Source organism: Pangasianodon hypophthalmus, chromosome 8, assembly GCF_027358585.1.
Source record: "Pangasianodon hypophthalmus isolate fPanHyp1 chromosome 8, fPanHyp1.pri, whole genome shotgun sequence".
NCBI classification, from domain to species: domain Eukaryota; kingdom Metazoa; phylum Chordata; class Actinopteri; order Siluriformes; family Pangasiidae; genus Pangasianodon; species Pangasianodon hypophthalmus.
Window position 1 is genome coordinate 14,479,548 of NC_069717.1, and position 17,996 is coordinate 14,497,543.

Here is a 17,996-nt window from a genome sequence, read left to right on the forward strand (position 1 = left end):
AGCGCCTATATGCAGAGGGTAAAAACTTTATTTAAAAAAAAAAAAAAAAAAAAAAAAAAAAATCCCTCTATTTGAAATTCTGTACATATGAGATTTGATACAGAGTAAAGCTTCCTGTGCTTAAACAGTGCTCCAAGCATAATCTCTGTGAGTGCTGTTCAAAGGATCAGATAGGCCTCAGCTTCAGTCTCTAAGTGTAAAGACCTCCTCAGTGCCCACGGTAAAAAAAAAAAATGAAAAGCTTTAAAAATACTCAAGAGGCATTAAGGCAGGTCAAAACAAAACATGAAGAAAAGTTTCTCAGCAGGATGGACAAAAGGTCTCAAACACGGCATAGCTGATCGTGTCCACTGCTATTCCATCAACAGGTTTCTTCAAGCAACAGTGATGATCATCGATCGATTTCCTCCCACCTCCTCCAGCTAGTATAGATTGAACTGTCGAGGCTATAATCAGAACAATTCATTTTGGCTGAAGGGGGCGTTTCATATGGGATAAATATTCAAACATCTAACGAGCTGTCACTTCTCTAAATATGATTTATGGCTAGGAGGGGAGTTTTGTGAAAAATTTTAAGTAATCCATAAAAAAAAATTCATATCTGTGTCATGGAGTGTGGACTGATAAGCTAAATGGGCTCTTAAGCGTTTATTTTAAATAGAGGTCCACAGACTTAAGCCACCAAACAGAAGAGAAAAAAAAATGACCACAAGCAAAGAAGAATGGAAGCAGCAGGTGGAGTTTTCCATTTAGGTTTACTAAGCATTTCTCAACATGACCAATTCTATATTTCCTCTTGCTGAAAATATGCTTCCCTCTCTTACTGACCATTTCTAGATACCAGCCAAATCCTTTGCCCATTCTTCTTCCCAGTTAAGGCAAAGAAATCACTAACTCTAATTAAATATTAGCACAAAGTCAAAGTCGGCTAAAGTAATGGGAATGAATCTATTCTACATTGTTTGTGCATTTTTCCCCTGAACATTTTGGTGGGTTTGCACACCAAAATGAATCATAATTCATGCTTACATTTCTCAACCTCCCTTAATCCCTTAGAATTAAAGGGCTGACTTTGTTACCATGCCTTTAAGAATTGATATGAAGATGGATGACAAATGCAAGGAAAAACTCTGTTGTGCATGTCCTATGATTAAACACTTCTACCTTGATGAGAGTGGTCTTTTTTTCAAGACGACGATGTCACCTTCCACAGGGTATGAGTTCTCACTGAATGGTTTGATGAGTATGACATAAATGGGTCCAATGAATCACGCTTTCTTTCACAATTTTGCAAACCCCATCCTGTACTCAATCAGGTTTAAAAAGCAGTCATATGTGCTCTTTGTGACTGTTCCTGTTCTTTAAAAATATATTTAGTTTTGAGGGTATTTAAGGGTGTGGGGCATTTAGCTGTAAAAGGTTTTCTTCATGACAGCCAGAAAGAGCACCAAGTTTCACTACTTTACCCCACATCTTTCACTTAAGTAACTGCCCTAGCTAGCTAGCTGCCTGGAATAGCAGCATTGCTAATCATGTCAGTGAGAATGGGTGGGTTAAAATGCTGTGTGTGCTGGATAGATAATCACTACCAGGTTATCATGCTATCCCATTAAAGAATGGATTCCTCAACATCTCCGTTTTAACATCATGACATGAAAAGAAAGAAAGTTCAAGATGCATCCACAGTTAGTGCTAGAATTTCAGCCCAAGAGCCAATTCATGATCAGTTCTTGTCTAAGGGGAAATCTTATGAAGAGCAGTGTCCTGCTTTACAAGTGACACGGAAGATTATATTGATCTGCAAACTGTGGACAAGATGGAAATGGACAAGCTGACATGAGTGGCTCGGTCTGGAGCTTGGACATCTGGTCAGTGATCTTTGACAAATTGAGAAGACTTCGCTGTGCTGAATACGAGTGTGGCTGATGCCTAGGAACGTGACCAGTCCATTCTCTTTGCTGCTCTGTGGCACAAGTAAGGACATGAAACCCTTGCTTCATTCCTGCTTCAGCTAATTAGCTCAGTAGGAGAGAGGAGGGGTGCTCCAGAAAAAATAGAGAACTAAGGATAAAGAGGAAAAATAGTCATGACCTCCTCAAGTCAAAGCAGCCTTAGAAATAGCTGACCTACTTGTAGACACAGTTTCTGATGTTTGTGTGTCCTCAATGAAGTAACCTATATAGCGGTGCAGTCTACATAGTGTGGAGTACAGAAGTGCAACTCCTCTCTTGCTAAGCATTAGAAGTGATGAGGGTGTGGATAGCAGATAGGTTGCGTGAGGGTCTTGTGTGTGTGTGAGTTGTATGGTTAATTTTTGCTCCTCGACCCACCTCTGGTTCATCTGAGACAAGCAGAAGATGATCCACATTTTTATCCGCCCACACTACTTCCATATTCCTTCTTGACACCGAAGCGAAGAAAGGTGTTAGCTCACAGATTTAAAAAAAAAAATGCTGTTTATCTATTGCATAACTCCGTACTTCTTATAATATCTCATCTTTCTCTGGCTCTTTTATAGATGATATGAGAGATAAAAGCCTGATGACTTGGTGAGCCATTTATGTTGTGTTAACAGTGTGGATTGTAAACCAATTAAAAAAAAAAGTCATTTGCATTCACATCAGAGAAGCTCATTATCTATAATACAAAGCTACAAAGTCTAGAGAGGTTGGAAATATTTGGGAGAAAGGAGCGGGGGGTGACGTGCGTCTCCACAGGAGCATGTCTAAAAGGGATTCTGAATGAGGGGAGTACAGCCAAAAAAAATCCCCGTGATAATATTGCGAGTCCTTTTCATTCTGAAGGTAAAATGCGATATGAATACAAAAGGAGGAAAATAAGAAAACTAGCAGAACTCACTGCTTGTGATAATGCACTTCACATTTTCTAAACTAGAGATATGGAAACTCCCAAAGACATTTACAAGTGGATGGACATCACTCAAATGTTTGTCGGAAATGTTTAATTCAAAACAGAACACAAATACTAATATAACTTTTAAAAATGTTTTCCAGGTGCCTGGTGCTAAATGACTGAGGTTACACACTGAGCTTCTACAGTACACTGATCACAGGCTACTTGAAAACAAGTTAAAAATTCGTCTGATGTCCTAATATCTGTAAATTATACAGCTTTGTACTTCACTGAATGCTGCATGACGACTTTGCAAAAATGCTTTACAGAAAGAACATCTAAGAAAACGCTGCGTCAGAGCTTTATGATTTAAATGACCTGAAGCTTTCTGCTGAGAAAGTGTTCGATTCGGCAGCACTATCTGAACCTGAACATGAACATGCACTGCCTGGATTACAGTCTTATTGCTTCGCTCCACCATGGCCAAATAAAAAATAAATAAATAAAACAGGACAAGCCAACCTGAATTCAATTAAAAAAAAAACTGACAGTGTTCAATGAAGCCAAGACTTTAAAGGAGCCATTAAGAGTTCTATTATGGTTGGGTAATGGGTACTCACCTCTGGGGCTGGAGGATCTGTCTGGGTTGTTTTGTCAGTTTTTTGGCAAAGGGGTTTCTGCACAGAACGGGCAGCTTCCTATAAAACATACACACACACACACAATACAAAATTACAGCAGAGAGTTCCATTAGCAGTCATGTTAATTCTGTTTTACATGTAATGTCTAATTACTTGTTTAAATTTGGAAATAGTAAAAGGCTTAATTTCAAATCTCCTAGCCAAATGCAGGAATAACAGGTTGCTAAAAATAAAAAATGTGGTGCAGAAAATAAAATTGCTAATGGCCTTAAAAAGACATTATAAAAAATTATCCTGACAAGTCTGCATAATAGGCTGCCAGTCTGAACATGGTGTGTTCGCAGTGTGGTCTAGAAAGATCTCCGGGCTACAGAATTACTTTCTTAAAAAAAATACAGCAATATTCCAAGTGATACTCCAAGTGACATACTGATCACAGTCCTGAGGCATGTACATCCTGAATAAACACGGTTAGATAAGGACAGTGGTCAGAAACATCAAGGCGTAGGCTTATGCAGCCAATAGATTTAAAATAAACTCAGTGGTGTTTTGTCTTGAAGAATTTTAGAGACTGGGTTGTTCTTGTTTGAGATGTGCAAACAGAACAGGCATAGTACTACGCTTCCACAGACACTTGTTTGCATGAGAAAAGAGAAGGCGACCTTTCGAGACAGAAAATAAATGTAAAAATGCATCAATAAAACATAAGCATCTTCTGAGCACAGTGCCTATGAAGGAAAATGAACTATAAGAAAACTCTGCAGCCTGAACCCCACTGACTACGTAAAGTTCTTCTATCTAAAACTTGAATTACTATAACAGCACGATATTAGCCTCACAGCTACACAAAACCTATACAAAACCTACACAAAAACATATCAATAATCTGGTTTGCAACGCATAAGTAAGCAATCAATCTAATGGCAATACTACAATGACAGAGTAATAAAGATTTCACACTGTGATTCAACCAACCATCCTTCACTTTACGCCATCAAAAGGACAGAAAAACGGCATTTAAAATTTGATGTGCTTTTAAGAGTTCTTTTCAATCACCTCCACAAATCAATCTGACAAATATCAATTTAGCAGGTAGAAAACCATTATGACGGCCTTTCACATTATGGATGAAGTATTATTCTTCATTTGTCCTCTTGCATTTATAGCCTCTTGACTGCCCTCTACAGTTTTATTCAAGCCCCCTTTCTTTCGCTAGCACATCTTTTCACTTCCCCTCCACCCTGCTAGCCCATAAATTTGAGCAGGCGCTGTCATATTTCTCCTTCCAGCATCTATCCTCTTGCGGTTAGGAAACAGAACAGTGTGTTCGCCATAGTGAGTGGTAGTGAGCATACGGTGCCTGGTTCACAATGAAGTGAGTGAACCCATGACAAAATATTTCCAGTGCAAACTGGAGTGCTCTCAAGCATCTGCGTAACTTATAACTGCAGTTTCGGGAAAGAAAAGGAGACACCAGCTAGACATCCACTCCGTCCATTATTTATAGCCTTGGTGCCACCTAATTACGTAGCGCCAACAAAAAGGAATTAAGTAAAGCAGGCATGAAGCTGTAGCATGTTAATCTTGGTTGCCTGTGAGAACACTATAGGCATCTTGGCTGAGAAAATGGAGGTGATGTGTATGAGGGTTTGACTTATCTCACCAGCTCAGTCTGCAGAAGCAGGATCAACTCATCCTTCTCTTTCAGCTGCTGCTGCAGGGAGTGGCTCTCATCTCGCCCTGGATCCTACACACACACACACACACACACACACAACTTAAAAAGAGCTACTTTATTCAGGCCATCTCTTCTGGTTGGAAACTAGCTCTTCAAGTGAGAGAAGAAGTGAAGAGGACGTGCAGTTTTTACACTGAAGTTTCGTTTGATGTCAACTTGCTCACGATTTCCAGCAAGTCTGGTCAACATCCATTATATGTTTATGGAGGAACCTTAAGCTTCCAAGGCACTAGGGCTAGACCACCGAAAGCATCAAAAGCAGGACACAAATTCAAGAATGGCAATGCCATCCATCTCTAAATTCCCTAGTCCACACATATATATAGCATAGATCTGACAACTAATGCACTGGTAATAAAGAGCCCTAGATACACCACAGCTGCTTTCCAGACAGGGTTTAATTTAACATAGTAAAGGGATTAGTCACACTGGGGAAATACAGTAAGGTAACTTGAAAGTCTTGCATATTTAGGTGCATAATGTTGGGATAATCATACTAATGACGCTGCTGTGAAAGCCTATAATATGCCTGAGGCTGTATATTGGGAAACTACAAAAAGCGGGAAAAAAAAACATAAGCATTTAGAGATGGAAATATTTTCCCCAAATCCCTAAAAGAAAATTGAAGTGCTGCTTCCTTAGATTTTTGGAGCACAGCCAAGGGCTAAATTTAGGTGGAGGGGCACAGAGGAGTGGAGACCCCATCACATCTGGATAAAGTGAATAACAAACAGAGCTGAACTTCAGTACTATAATTTGACGGACACGTAAAAATAGATCTATATTAGTGATAATGACATACATCATACTGCTTCACTGCTGACATGGTTTCATTTCAATTGTACGTTTGATTGTTAAAGCAAAACGTGTTCATTTTTGTTAGTTTAAATGTTTTGCTTCATATGTTTACCAGAAAATATTCCAATTATCCCAAAACAGAAACAAGGAATACTGAAATTCTATGGTCCTGTCACTCAACTGCTGTTAAAACATTGGTTCCTAATACAGGAATAAATATTAATCAAAGTTCCCTCATTTTTGAACATCTCGTTCCAGATTTAGTCCCCACCTTTGCTATTAATAATAACCTGCACTCTTCTGGGAAGGCATTCCACCAGATTTTGGCACATAGCTGTGGGAATTTGCCCATTCAGCCACAAGAGCGTTATTTAGGTCAGGCACTGATGCCAGGTAAGAATGTCTGGCATACAGGTCCCTTAGTTCCAGTGAAGGAAATTGTAATGCTACAGCATATGAAGACATTGTATACAGCTGCGTGCTTCCAACTTTGTGCCAAGAGTTTGGGGAAGACCCACATATGGGTTCAATGGTCAGGTGTCCACAATCCTTTAGCCATAGAGTGTATACTAACCAGTGCTGTTCCCACATTGTTGGCATCCATGTAAAAAGTGTATATAAAATAAATAAATAAATAAATCCAACCACTTCAATCCCATTTAAACCCCTGGGCACAGCTGCAGGATTGCTTGAATATACCATAAAACTTGATAGAAGCACTGCTTTCATTGAGTTGTTTGCTTCCCAATATGGAAATCATCACTAAATCCTGGGCCTTATCATTCTTTCACTGATTGTGTTATTGTTGTATATACAATACCCCTCAATGCAATTTAATGTTGAGAGGACATGGAATGAAAAAGTTAAACTTTAATCTAAAGGTAATTCATCTCCAATGTTCAAATAAAGGTCAAAAAACGACAAAATTTTTATAAATTAAAATCCAAATTCTGACTGTTCCAACCCGTCCTAAAAACATAGAATGGTCATTAATCAAGGTGTAAAATTACAATAGTTTACTTTTACAAAGGGTTGGGCTTATTCCTGTTATGTATTACGGCGTCCTTCATGAGAGCTCAGTCTAAAGGATTACGTGCTTCAATGTCACATGCTAAACTATCTCTGGAAAATGCTCCATTGTGGAAACAAGGATCTCAAGAGGAGCCAATGTACCCCTGATGGAGCTCACAAAAAACTAAATGAATATCTTTCTTCTTGATATCAAATTTCAAATTAGTGAACTTTTTTTTTTTTAAACCACATCCGTCCTGTGCATGAAAAGGTCACATCCAAATCCAGGCCTGTGGGAACATTTAATTATACCATAATTATAGACCTCAGATTTACCAAGAGGCATTGCATCTCTGCAGAGGCATGGTGGACCTCCAGAGAGCAGTTTGGCCACAGTTACACTGACACATACACACACTCACACAAGTACATAGACAAACAGACGAATGCCTTTAGCATAACAAGACTGTGTGCAGTGTCTTTGGCACCATGCTGTAAAGCACCACTCGAGTAGTTTTTCAGTTTAGTTGGCCTAGTTAGATACTTCAGCAGTGGGAAAGGGTCAGGCTCAACAAATGAGAACACTTCACTGTTATAGAAAACACAAATGCAGAAATATTTTGAAAGTTCAACTCTTCAGACACATAAATAAAGCAAAAAAAAATCAACTGTTCTATTTTCAACTATTATAAAGGAAAAACTTTTTTTTTGTTTTTAATTCTTAATATCATCCATTCAATTACAATAACAATACTAATACTGTAATTAATTCTGTACACACTCTAAAGGCTTTTTTTTTGCAATTGGCACCAAATAGAGAGTCTGGAGTCTTTGTTATGACATTCAGGGGAGATCCGTAATCTTACTTAACAGGATTTATTGTACCAATGGAACCTCAGGTACGCTGACGGTCACTGCTGTAGCCACGAGCGTGCCAATGTGTGCTTAATAACAAAACATTTTCACCAATATTAAGTTTTGGTATAAAACTTTATAAGAAAAAAAAACAATATTTGCCTATTTCTGGTGACAGAAGAACTGTCAGTAATCTATGAAGATTTCCTAACATCACTCCGTTTGGAAAAGAGAATGGTTTAACCAGGGAATATTTCTTTACTTGGATCTAGTTCCGATGAAGTTCCAGCTGTCTAATTGGACAATATTTTGACATGACATGTCCTCGAATAAACTTTATTTGTGCTCATTAGCTTATAAGAATATAGAAGCTTAAAAGAATGAATTTATCGATATAGGTTAAATCCAAGATAGGGCACATCACCTGTTCAAAACAAGTATGCTCACTGGGAGAGTAAACTATTTATCATTTCTTTTTTCCGAAACTTTGAATTATGAGAAAATAATCTCATTTTCAAGATAAAAATTCCTGCCGTATGGCTGTCATAAAGAGGCATGTAGCCAATCTTTCCATTTAGACCCAGTTACCATACTTCAGTGATTTGCTGCGCTCTGCACAATTTGTTTTTCCCGGTGTTAGCAGTAATTTTAAACATACTTATTACTGTTTTCTTGAGTCAGAGCATGTGAATGTAAAGTCAGGAACCAATGAGAGTAAAACTACATATACTTCATTTGTATTTAATATTTACAGCATATGCTCTACTAGTTCACCCTTACGCTGTACGCATGTTCTCAACCACTGTATCGCGTTTTTGCTCAACATATTCGGATCGACATATGTGCTCAACTTATTCCCACTTGTTCCTGACTTTTCAGGCATCCTGTACAGTATCTTGTCACATTTTGTTGTAGGATTATTGTCGTTACTGTAATTAAACAAAAAAAAAATTACTGCTTACTGCATTACCATGTAAATATAGTCTAGGTTACTTTGAGCTTCGCAGTTATGGATTGTTTGAAAACAAGCTGATTCTTTGAGCCAGCTCTTTAATGTAGACAAGAATCTTCTTGAGACTCCACTTTAATGAAAGTCACAATAATATTGCTGCTGATACAGCAGGCACAATGACGTTAATGTCAGAAAAGAGCAGTGTGTTGCTGGTTTTACATTTATTGAAGATTTTATTGAAAAATTCAGGTAAGCTGAGGTGAGCTGAGACAATTGCTCTGAGTCACTGAGAAAAGCCTTCAGTTGTAGCACCCATTCCCACCCACCAGTCACCTCCCCCCTGTCAACTGCTGCTCATGCTGTGTCACAGGGCAGCGTTACACACTTGGAGGAAAGCGCAATCCACCCACTTCTGTATGCATGAGCATGCATGCAACACAGATGCCAACGATTGGCTGGTGTAGCCATGATTGATAGGGGAGATAGAGTATGCCACTGCTCCCACCCAGACAACACGGCCAATTTTTTTGTTGTGCTTTTCTGTTGCACCATTCATTTTCAGTAAGCTCTTTATCCTGGTCAGGGTCGTGGTGGATCTGGAGCCTATCCCAGGAACGCTGGAAGTGAGGTGGCGACACGCCCTGAATGGGATTCCAGTCGCAAGGCAAACCGCGTGCACACACATTCACACACTCATTCATACCTAGGGGCAATTTAGCATAGCCAATCCACCTACCAGCATGGTTTTTAGGAGGTAGGAGGAAACTGAAGGATCCAGAAAAAACACACATGAACACAGGGAAAGCACTGCAAAACTACACACAGACAGAGCAGTACAGAGCTCAGGATCAAACCGGGGACCCTGGACCTGTGAGGCAGCAATGCTACACACTTTGCTACCATAAAGCATATTTATTAATTGTCATACAAATAATTTCTAACATAATTATAATACCCTTTATTGCAACTACACTGCGGACTTACCCTGATTAACAAAAACATTGTTCCAGCTAGTTAATTAATGTAGAAGGACAATTCATTTTTACGTTTATGCGCAATGTGTGAACACAAAGCCATGTTTCCACTGAAGCATTTCACGCTCATTATTGAATTATAAGAGCAGGATGGAAAATCCGACAAAATTTACATGACAAAAAGGTTTTTCACTCACTTGACCTTTTTTCTTTATTTCAGTAATGACCGTGTTTAAAATGGGCTATGGAAAATATGTTTCTCATAAATAAATTTCCCAGTGTTTAACACTGTATGGGACACTTATTTAGCCATTAGAGAGGCTTACTGGTGCCTCTGCATCACTAAGAAATATAGTCTCATCAGAGCTAAAACAATAGATCCTACTCAGTAGCCTGAAACAGGAACTTTGTATTATTTACCTGAATCCAATTTACTGAAACACACTTAAGCTAGGTTCTGCCTGTTGCACTACAAATATATAATAGAGCTTAATAACTGTAATGGCGGTCACATAAATAATACTCATTTAATAACTGTGACAAACCTGACTCCATTTTTCCTGCAAGTTTCTCGTTCTTGCCACACGAGAGCGCTTTCCTCAGGCTCCAATTATAAAAGAGACAGGGATAATAAATGTTCGATACACAAAGTTTTCTGCTCAAAGTAGGACAAAAAGTGACACGGTTCCGTCTCAGGTGGGATTGTGGGTTTTATTTTTAAAAACGGGGAAGTTTTATATTTTCTAGAACAAGGCAGGACAAGTCCCACCCTCCTCCTGTCATCTGAACACAGTGTGAGAATTCATGGCGTCCTATTCTAAGCTTTCCTCTTGCTGGCTACGGACAAGCTGCGACATCACATGGCCTGTTGGTGTGACTGCTGCTCCTGCATGTGCTCCATGTAGGTCAGGAAGGAGGACAGAGAGAGACCTCGTTTCCAACTTTGCTCAGCTCGACGGGATTTCCGACTCAAAAAAAAAAATCCTGATGAAAAACAAAATCCGCTTCCCTCCCCAGAAAAAGCTCCACAGGCAAAAGTATAAACCTTTCTCTTGTGACAGCCATGGCCCAGCTCCAAAGGATTACCGAACATAATAAAATAATCTCATCAACATAGTTCAATTTTTTTTTTATTGATGGTTGAGAAAAATAATTCAGATTGAGTTCTCTTCTATACCGACGCTGAATTGAAAGTAAAGAGACCAAAAAAAAAAACAAAAAAACACACAAATGGGGGAAAAAAATTTCATTCTCAGGATTGCAGGTTAGAAATGCTGACATGTCTTTTGAGAGAAGGTTAATCTGTACATTTTAACACACTACGAAAACATTAACACTGATTACACTTATTCTGCAATTACTGCAAAAAAAAAAAAAATGCGCACACAAACTTTACCTTCTGAAAGGCTGAAGTATATCTCATAATGTAGGCAATTACCTTGAAAGCTGGTGACTTCTCACTGCAAGGGCTTATGGGTAAAGAGTGAAGGCTACTGGCAGGGCTGGGCTCAGTGCTCTAAAAGGGGGAAAAACAACAAAGGCCATCAGTTTCAATTCAGTTTTTTTAATTACTTACCCTGAATATACCACAGATTCCAATAATCAGTTCACTTCCAAAAAAAGGAAGTACATTAGCATTTTGCAAATGTATTAAAAATGAAAAACTGACTTAGATCCTTGGCTAAGGCACTCCAAACTGATCTCAGGTGCATCATGTTTGTTTTGATTATCTTGAGATGCCTCTAGAACCTGACTGGAGTCCACTGTTCCAAATTCAATTGATTGGACATGATTTAGAAAGGCAGTGCATGTCTGACCAGAAACCAAGCCATGAAGTCCAAAGAACTCTCCGCAGACTTCCACAATCATTGTATAGAGACATAAATCTGGGCAAGGGTATAAAACCATTTCTAAAGCTTTGAATGTTACCAGAAGCACAGTGGGCACCATTGTTGTGAAATGGAAGACTTCTTTGAAGAGTACAATAACCAGGCTAGAAAGCCCTTGGTCAGGAAGGTGACCAAGAACCCAACAGAGCTTAAATAAAAGAAAAACAACAGAGCTTCAGAAGTCCTCTGCAGACATGGGTGAACCTGCCAGAAAGACAGCAATCTCAGAAATACTGCATCAATCAGGCCTTTATGGTAGAGTGTCTAGTAAGTAGAGAGATGTAAGTAAAAGGCACATGGCAGGCATTTAAAAGACTCTGAAAGCATGAGGAAAATGATTCTCTGGACTGATGAGACATAAATTGAACACTTTGGGCTCAACTCTAAGTACAATATCTAGCAAAAACCAGATAAGGCTCATCACCTGACTAATACTATTCCTGCAGTGAAGCATGGTGGTGAGAGCATCATGCTATGGTGGGCATCATGCTATGCTTCTCAGTGGCAGGGACAGGGAGACTGGTCAGAACTGAGGGAAGGATGAAGAGCTACAGAGAGAGGTCCCTGAAGATCCTACTCCAGAGTGTACACAACATTAAAGCAGGGAAAAGGTTCACCTTTCAGCATGACATCAACACAAAGCATACAGCCAAGACAGCACTGGAGTGGCTTCAGGACAAGTGCCTGAATGTCTCTGAGTGGCCCAGCCAAAGCCCAGACTTGAACCCCATAGAATCTGTGGAAAGACCTGAAGATGGCAGTTTACAGACCCTTCCCATACAACTGTAGATATATTATATTGATGTATTGCTTCTGCAACAACAACATCCTGTACACACGTAGCTCTTATATCCTTATATGGATTCTGAATCTCCCCATCGCACTGCACATATATACATATACATATATTCTAAACTGCTTTTCATTGTACTAATATTTGTACTCTGTGCCATGACAATAAAGTTGAATCTAATCTACCCTAATAACCCTACGTAGGGAACAGATGTGATGAGAAGTAAGACCAAGGACTTGTATCATATTGTACTGTGAATATGGCTGATGTCAAAGCTCCACACCTATTTTCAAATAAAGTTTCTACCTTGACATTTTTTTTTTTTTTGGAACCATTCTAGAGCAGTAGATAGAGTTACAGCTTTTCACCAGGTCTAAATGTTTGTACATGATAAATGGTTGTCTTCCTGGTATTTTCAGCAGCTCACTAAGATGTAATGCCCTAATGGAGCCTGAGTGCTTAATGGTCCACTGAGTGTTTCACTGAAAGCATATTCTGTGAGGTGTGGTATAATTTGGTAACATACTTGTGCAAACTCAGCTAACCCGTATGGCAGAAATGACACCGTGTATTATCAATAAGTAACACACCATCTTCTGAACGTCTATGATAAATTGTTATTGTTATATGTCCGGTTAGCTGTAGTTACCCAACTAGTATGATGGTAAGATGTATCATGTGATACTGAAGTGATAAGCCATTTAATAAGTGAATAATAAGCTGATACGGTGAGCTCCAAAATTAGTGGCACCTGTGGGAAAGATTGGTGGAAAAAGTTATAGAGACATCTAGCCTTTATTCTAAGAAAAAAAACCTTATAAATTAAAAAAAAAAAGACTGATGAGACTGCAGAATACAGAGCAAGGGATCCGAGACCACTCCTCAGAATACAGAGTCTCTCCAGATCCTCCAGTACCCTAGGTCATCTCTTGTAGACTCCATTCTTCTGCTCACCCACAGGTTTTCAATGGAGTTTAGGTCAGGGGACTGGGATAGCCATGTACAAAGTTTGATTCTGTTGTCACTGAATCATATTTGTGTGCACTTGCATGTTTGTACGTATCATTATTCTACTAGAAGATCTACTAGAAGATTTTCATTTAAAATCTTCTGGTAACTTCATGGCGCCCCTGATAAAAACCTAACAAGATTCATGACAGCTCCACTACCATTCTCAGCACTGAGTATTAGGTTCTTTTCTGTATAACCATCCTTCTTTTTATGCTACCCTTTTGCCTCTTCTGACCACAGAACTCTGTCCCAGTCAAAGATCTAGTGAACTCCAGGCACATACAATTGTGGTTAGAATGAAGAGGCCTTGTTCTGACCTTCCAAATAGTTTGTTAGCATGGAGGTCTAATTTCAGATCTGGAGACTTAGTAACCCCCAAAATGATGGTTATCTTCTGCAAATCTCCAACTGTGTCCCTGTAATCATCCTTTTTGTCACTGTAACCATCCTCCTCACTGTGCGTGGGGGCAAAACAGATTTGTGTCCTCTTCCAGGCAGGTTTATTACAGCTCTGGCTACTTTCTTAGATTCAAAATTATTGTTCTAACAGTTTTTTTTTTTTTTTTGTAATCTTTGCCTTATTTATGAAGGTCATCACTGCTGTCTCAATTCACTTGTGCATTCGTTAATTTTCCCCATGTTGATGAATAAGGAAATTTGGTCTTTGTCACTTCATAAACAAGTGATGGAAGTCATGGATGACTGTTTAAGAATCCCTAAACACTCGGAGAAACTTAAAGTAAAATATAAATGGGAACATGCTGATACGTTCTTTATGTCATCTTTATCTTTATGTCACTTTAATAATGCTGCCAATAATTCTGAAGCTGGTTGGATATAATAAGAAAGCAGTAGGGAAAATTAGAAAATGTCTTCATCTGTGCTCAATATCACAGGGTCATACAAACATAAACACAGCAGAAAAGCACACGTCACTGCAATTCTTGCTGGTGAGCAGTTTACATATGGAGATGGAAGATGGCACATTTGCAAGTTAATGAGGGGACAGCGTCGGCGAGGAGGGCAAACAATTTCCTCTTTAATATTCATGTTTTTTTCTTCTATGTGCACTTCCCTGGACCTTCTTTTGTCTTATAATTGTTATTTTAGTTTTTATGCCTTAGAAAATAGTTTTAATGCTGCTAGTGTGTAGAGTAATGTGGGGAAGCAGTCTGGAGAGTGTCACATGTACATTGGTTTATAGTGATAGTCAATAATGAAATCTGAAATAACTTGATTCAACAGGGAGTAAACGGACCTCCATTGAAAACAAATGAGCTTGTGTATATAGTCAAAAAATAAGAGAATGACTACAGTTTTGCCAAATAATAAATAAAAACTCTTGCAGGCTGAACTGTTTGTACTACCCAAACAGGGCTGTGCTCAAAGTCAACATGACAATGTTTTTCAGGAAAAGACGATGTTCCTAGGCTACAAGTCAAGCTAATGTACAGTCCATCCATCCAGCTGAAATTCTGATCCATCATCCCATATTCATCTTTTGATCTCAAACCTAAATGTTTTCAGTGTATAGCAAAAACAATAGAATTGGCCTTTCTGTTCCAATACTTTTGGAGAGAACTGTAGCTATACTCCAGTAGTTGTAGCTATGCTTTACAAAGATGCATGCTAGGTAGGTTTATGAAGTTGTAAGCCCATGTAAGCTTAGAAATCTGTGCTTGGAAATCTGTTTATCAAGCTGTGCTCCAGGTAAGTTTATCAAGCTGTGCTCTAGATAAGTTTATCAAGCTGTGCACCAGGTAAATTCATGAAGCTGTGCTTCAGGTAAGTTCATGAAGCTGTGCTCTAGATAAGTTTATAAAGCTGTGCTTCAGGTAAGTTCATGAAGCTGTGCTCTAGATAAGTTTATAAAGCTGTGCTTCAGGTAAGTTCATGAAGCTGTGCTTCAGGGAAATTCATGAAGCTGTGCTCTAGATAAGTTTATAAAGCTGTGTTTCAGGTAAGTTCATGAAGCTGTGCTTCAGGGAAATTCATTAAGCTGTGCTCTAGATAAGTTTATAAAGCTGTGCTTCAGGTAAGTTCATGAAGCTGTGCTTCAGGGAAATTCATGAAGCTGTGCTTCAGGGAAATTCATGAAGCTGTGCTCTAGATATATTTATAAAGCTGTGCTTCAGGTAAGTTCATGAAGCTGTGCTTCAGGGAAATTCATGAAGCTGTGCTTCAGGGAAATTCATGAAGCTGTGCTTCAGGTAAGTTCATGAAGCTGTGCTCCAGGTAGGTTTATGAAGCTGTGCTTCAGGTAAGTTCATGAAGCTGTGCTCCAGGTAGGTTTATGAAGCTGTGCTTCAGGTAAGTTCATGAAGCTGTGCTCCAGGTAGGTTTATGAAGCTGTGCTTCAGGTAGGTTTATGAAGCTGTGCTCCAGGTTGGAGCTGGCACAGCAATGCCGCATATAAGCTTACAAACTCTTGCTCCAGATTAAAGCAAAATGTGTGCAAAACTGTCATAGCTGTGTTCCAAGAAAATTTAATGAAGATTTCCTAACAGGTAGGAACCTTAAAGCCCTGTTTATACCTCTGATGATAAAAACAGCAGTTCCAGAATTCAGCTGCCATCATGAAGCCTTACCTCCTGCAAAACCCTCCGAAGACGCAGCAGGAGCGTTTTCATGGCCGTGCAGTCCTGCTGCATCAGCCTAAAGGGCAATGTCTCCAGCCCAGAGAACAGCTCATCATCACAGGACACACAGAGGGACAATGGCCGTGGCTCTCTGAGAAAACGATGAAACAACAGGTTAGTGTATTTCTAGCAGGCGTCTAGCACTAAACAATCTAACTGAATCCATTATCTACTAAACACTTTGCAAATCAACATTATATATATATATATATATATATATATACATATATATATATATATATATATATAGAAAAAGCATGGTATAAGCTGAAATTGTTTAAGAATGCTTATCAAGTAAGAACTCTGTAGTAGCCTTTCACTTCTAATCAGATTTTTTTGGGTTGTTTGTTTTACAGGAATACAATAATGTCCACTTGGCAAATATCTTGCTATATTCTGTAGGAATAAATATGTTCTTGGTCATGAGGTCATTTAACTGTTTGGTCTGATAGAAATCCCTATTGATGAATATATCGAGTGAATGATCTTACATTATTCATGAGCCCTAGGATATGCATGGTTCGTTTACTTCAACATTTTCCAAATAAAAAAGGAGCAGAGCACAGACAGCCGGAAGGACAAGGAAGGTGTAACTGGTATACAATACTTTCACCAGGTAACGTAGGGGGAGAAAAAAAAAAAAAGAGAAAATGGGGCGAAAAAAAAAAGAACTATACACTGCAGATATAGAGGACAGTAGAAAAAGGAGAAAATTCATCTCTGTATAATACATAGCTACATGTTTAACTTAAGTGAAACAACTCATGTCATTCAAGATAAATCTTAATAAATCTTAAGACTGTTTCAGTTTTAGTAATAAGAATGAAGATTTCAGGACATCTGAGTAAGGATTCTTAACTTCCACTGTAAAATGGGTCCTACAACCACCAAAAAAATATTGTGCATGGCTTGGAATAAAAAGACAACACTAACAATTTTCACTAGACATCCATGTTTTACACGGTATAAGATATAAAACCGGATTTTTGTTTCACTTTGCCAGTTTATTATTTGAATCATATGGCTCCTGATTTGCATCTTCTGTGTATTAAACTAGTACTCAAATGTATGTGACGTGATCAACAGAGATCGACAAGCTCTCGGGTAAAAAGTGGATGTGCCCGTTTTATCCTGGCGCAGAAAACTACGAACCAGAATATTTCTTTAGAATTATTTTGTCTAGAACAAGCACTGTGGTAATGATTATTATGATGCACTGACCGCTCACAAACCATCCAGATGATTCTCTCTCAAAGGATGAGGCAGGTAAGACTGCTTTCAGAAAAAAATAAAAATACGATCTAAAAATTCTCAAGCAGTACAGCTATTAAATATTCACAGTGAGCATCCACAATGTTAAATGTCTTTTCCTCAGCTAAACATGCTCTGCAGTGTGATCGCTACGTCTGTTATAGGGACATTATTTACATCGTGGATTAGAGGAAAGTGAAAGTGTCATTATTCAGATTCCGAAGACGCCATCAAAGATTTTCATCTTTCTTGGATTTTACTCTGATATCTTCTACAGAGAGAACACGGCATCTAAGGGCTTTTTATTCAGTCAAAAAAAGGATGGTGAGGATAAAAGCGACGACATCTTAGCATAATAGCCACAGCACTAAGAAAATGGCAGGCTGGCAGAGTTAGCTTTGTCTGGGAACACTGATGATAACAAGAATGGGTTTTTTCCTGATTCTATGTAATTTTCCTTACCAAAGCACTTTTTCAGCCTCCGCTGGCACAAGCTGGATTTCTGTCCCTTCAAACACTATAAATCCTAAATATGCTTCACATTAGTGCCTCTATCTTTCCCTTACTGTAATATGGCCTTGTGTAGAACAT

The 17,996-nt window shown here is 38.7% G+C and overlaps 1 protein-coding gene across 3 annotated transcripts in view; it reads right to left on the reverse strand.

Moving 5' to 3' along the window:
- The window catches only part of ccser1 (coiled-coil serine-rich protein 1), a 77,194-nt gene that overhangs the window by 24,765 nt on the left and 34,433 nt on the right, over positions 1–17,996 (reverse strand). For all 3 annotated transcript variants that reach the window (XM_026917097.3, XM_026917104.3, XM_053236087.1), the window contains exons 6-9: positions 16,104–16,245; positions 11,261–11,338; positions 5,158–5,241; positions 3,474–3,551 (exon numbers count right to left, since the gene is read on the reverse strand). In XM_026917097.3, coding sequence (XP_026772898.2) covers positions 3,474–3,551; positions 5,158–5,241; positions 11,261–11,338; positions 16,104–16,245 — 382 coding nt within the window. The remainder of the gene's footprint in view (positions 1–3,473; positions 3,552–5,157; positions 5,242–11,260; positions 11,339–16,103; positions 16,246–17,996) is intronic.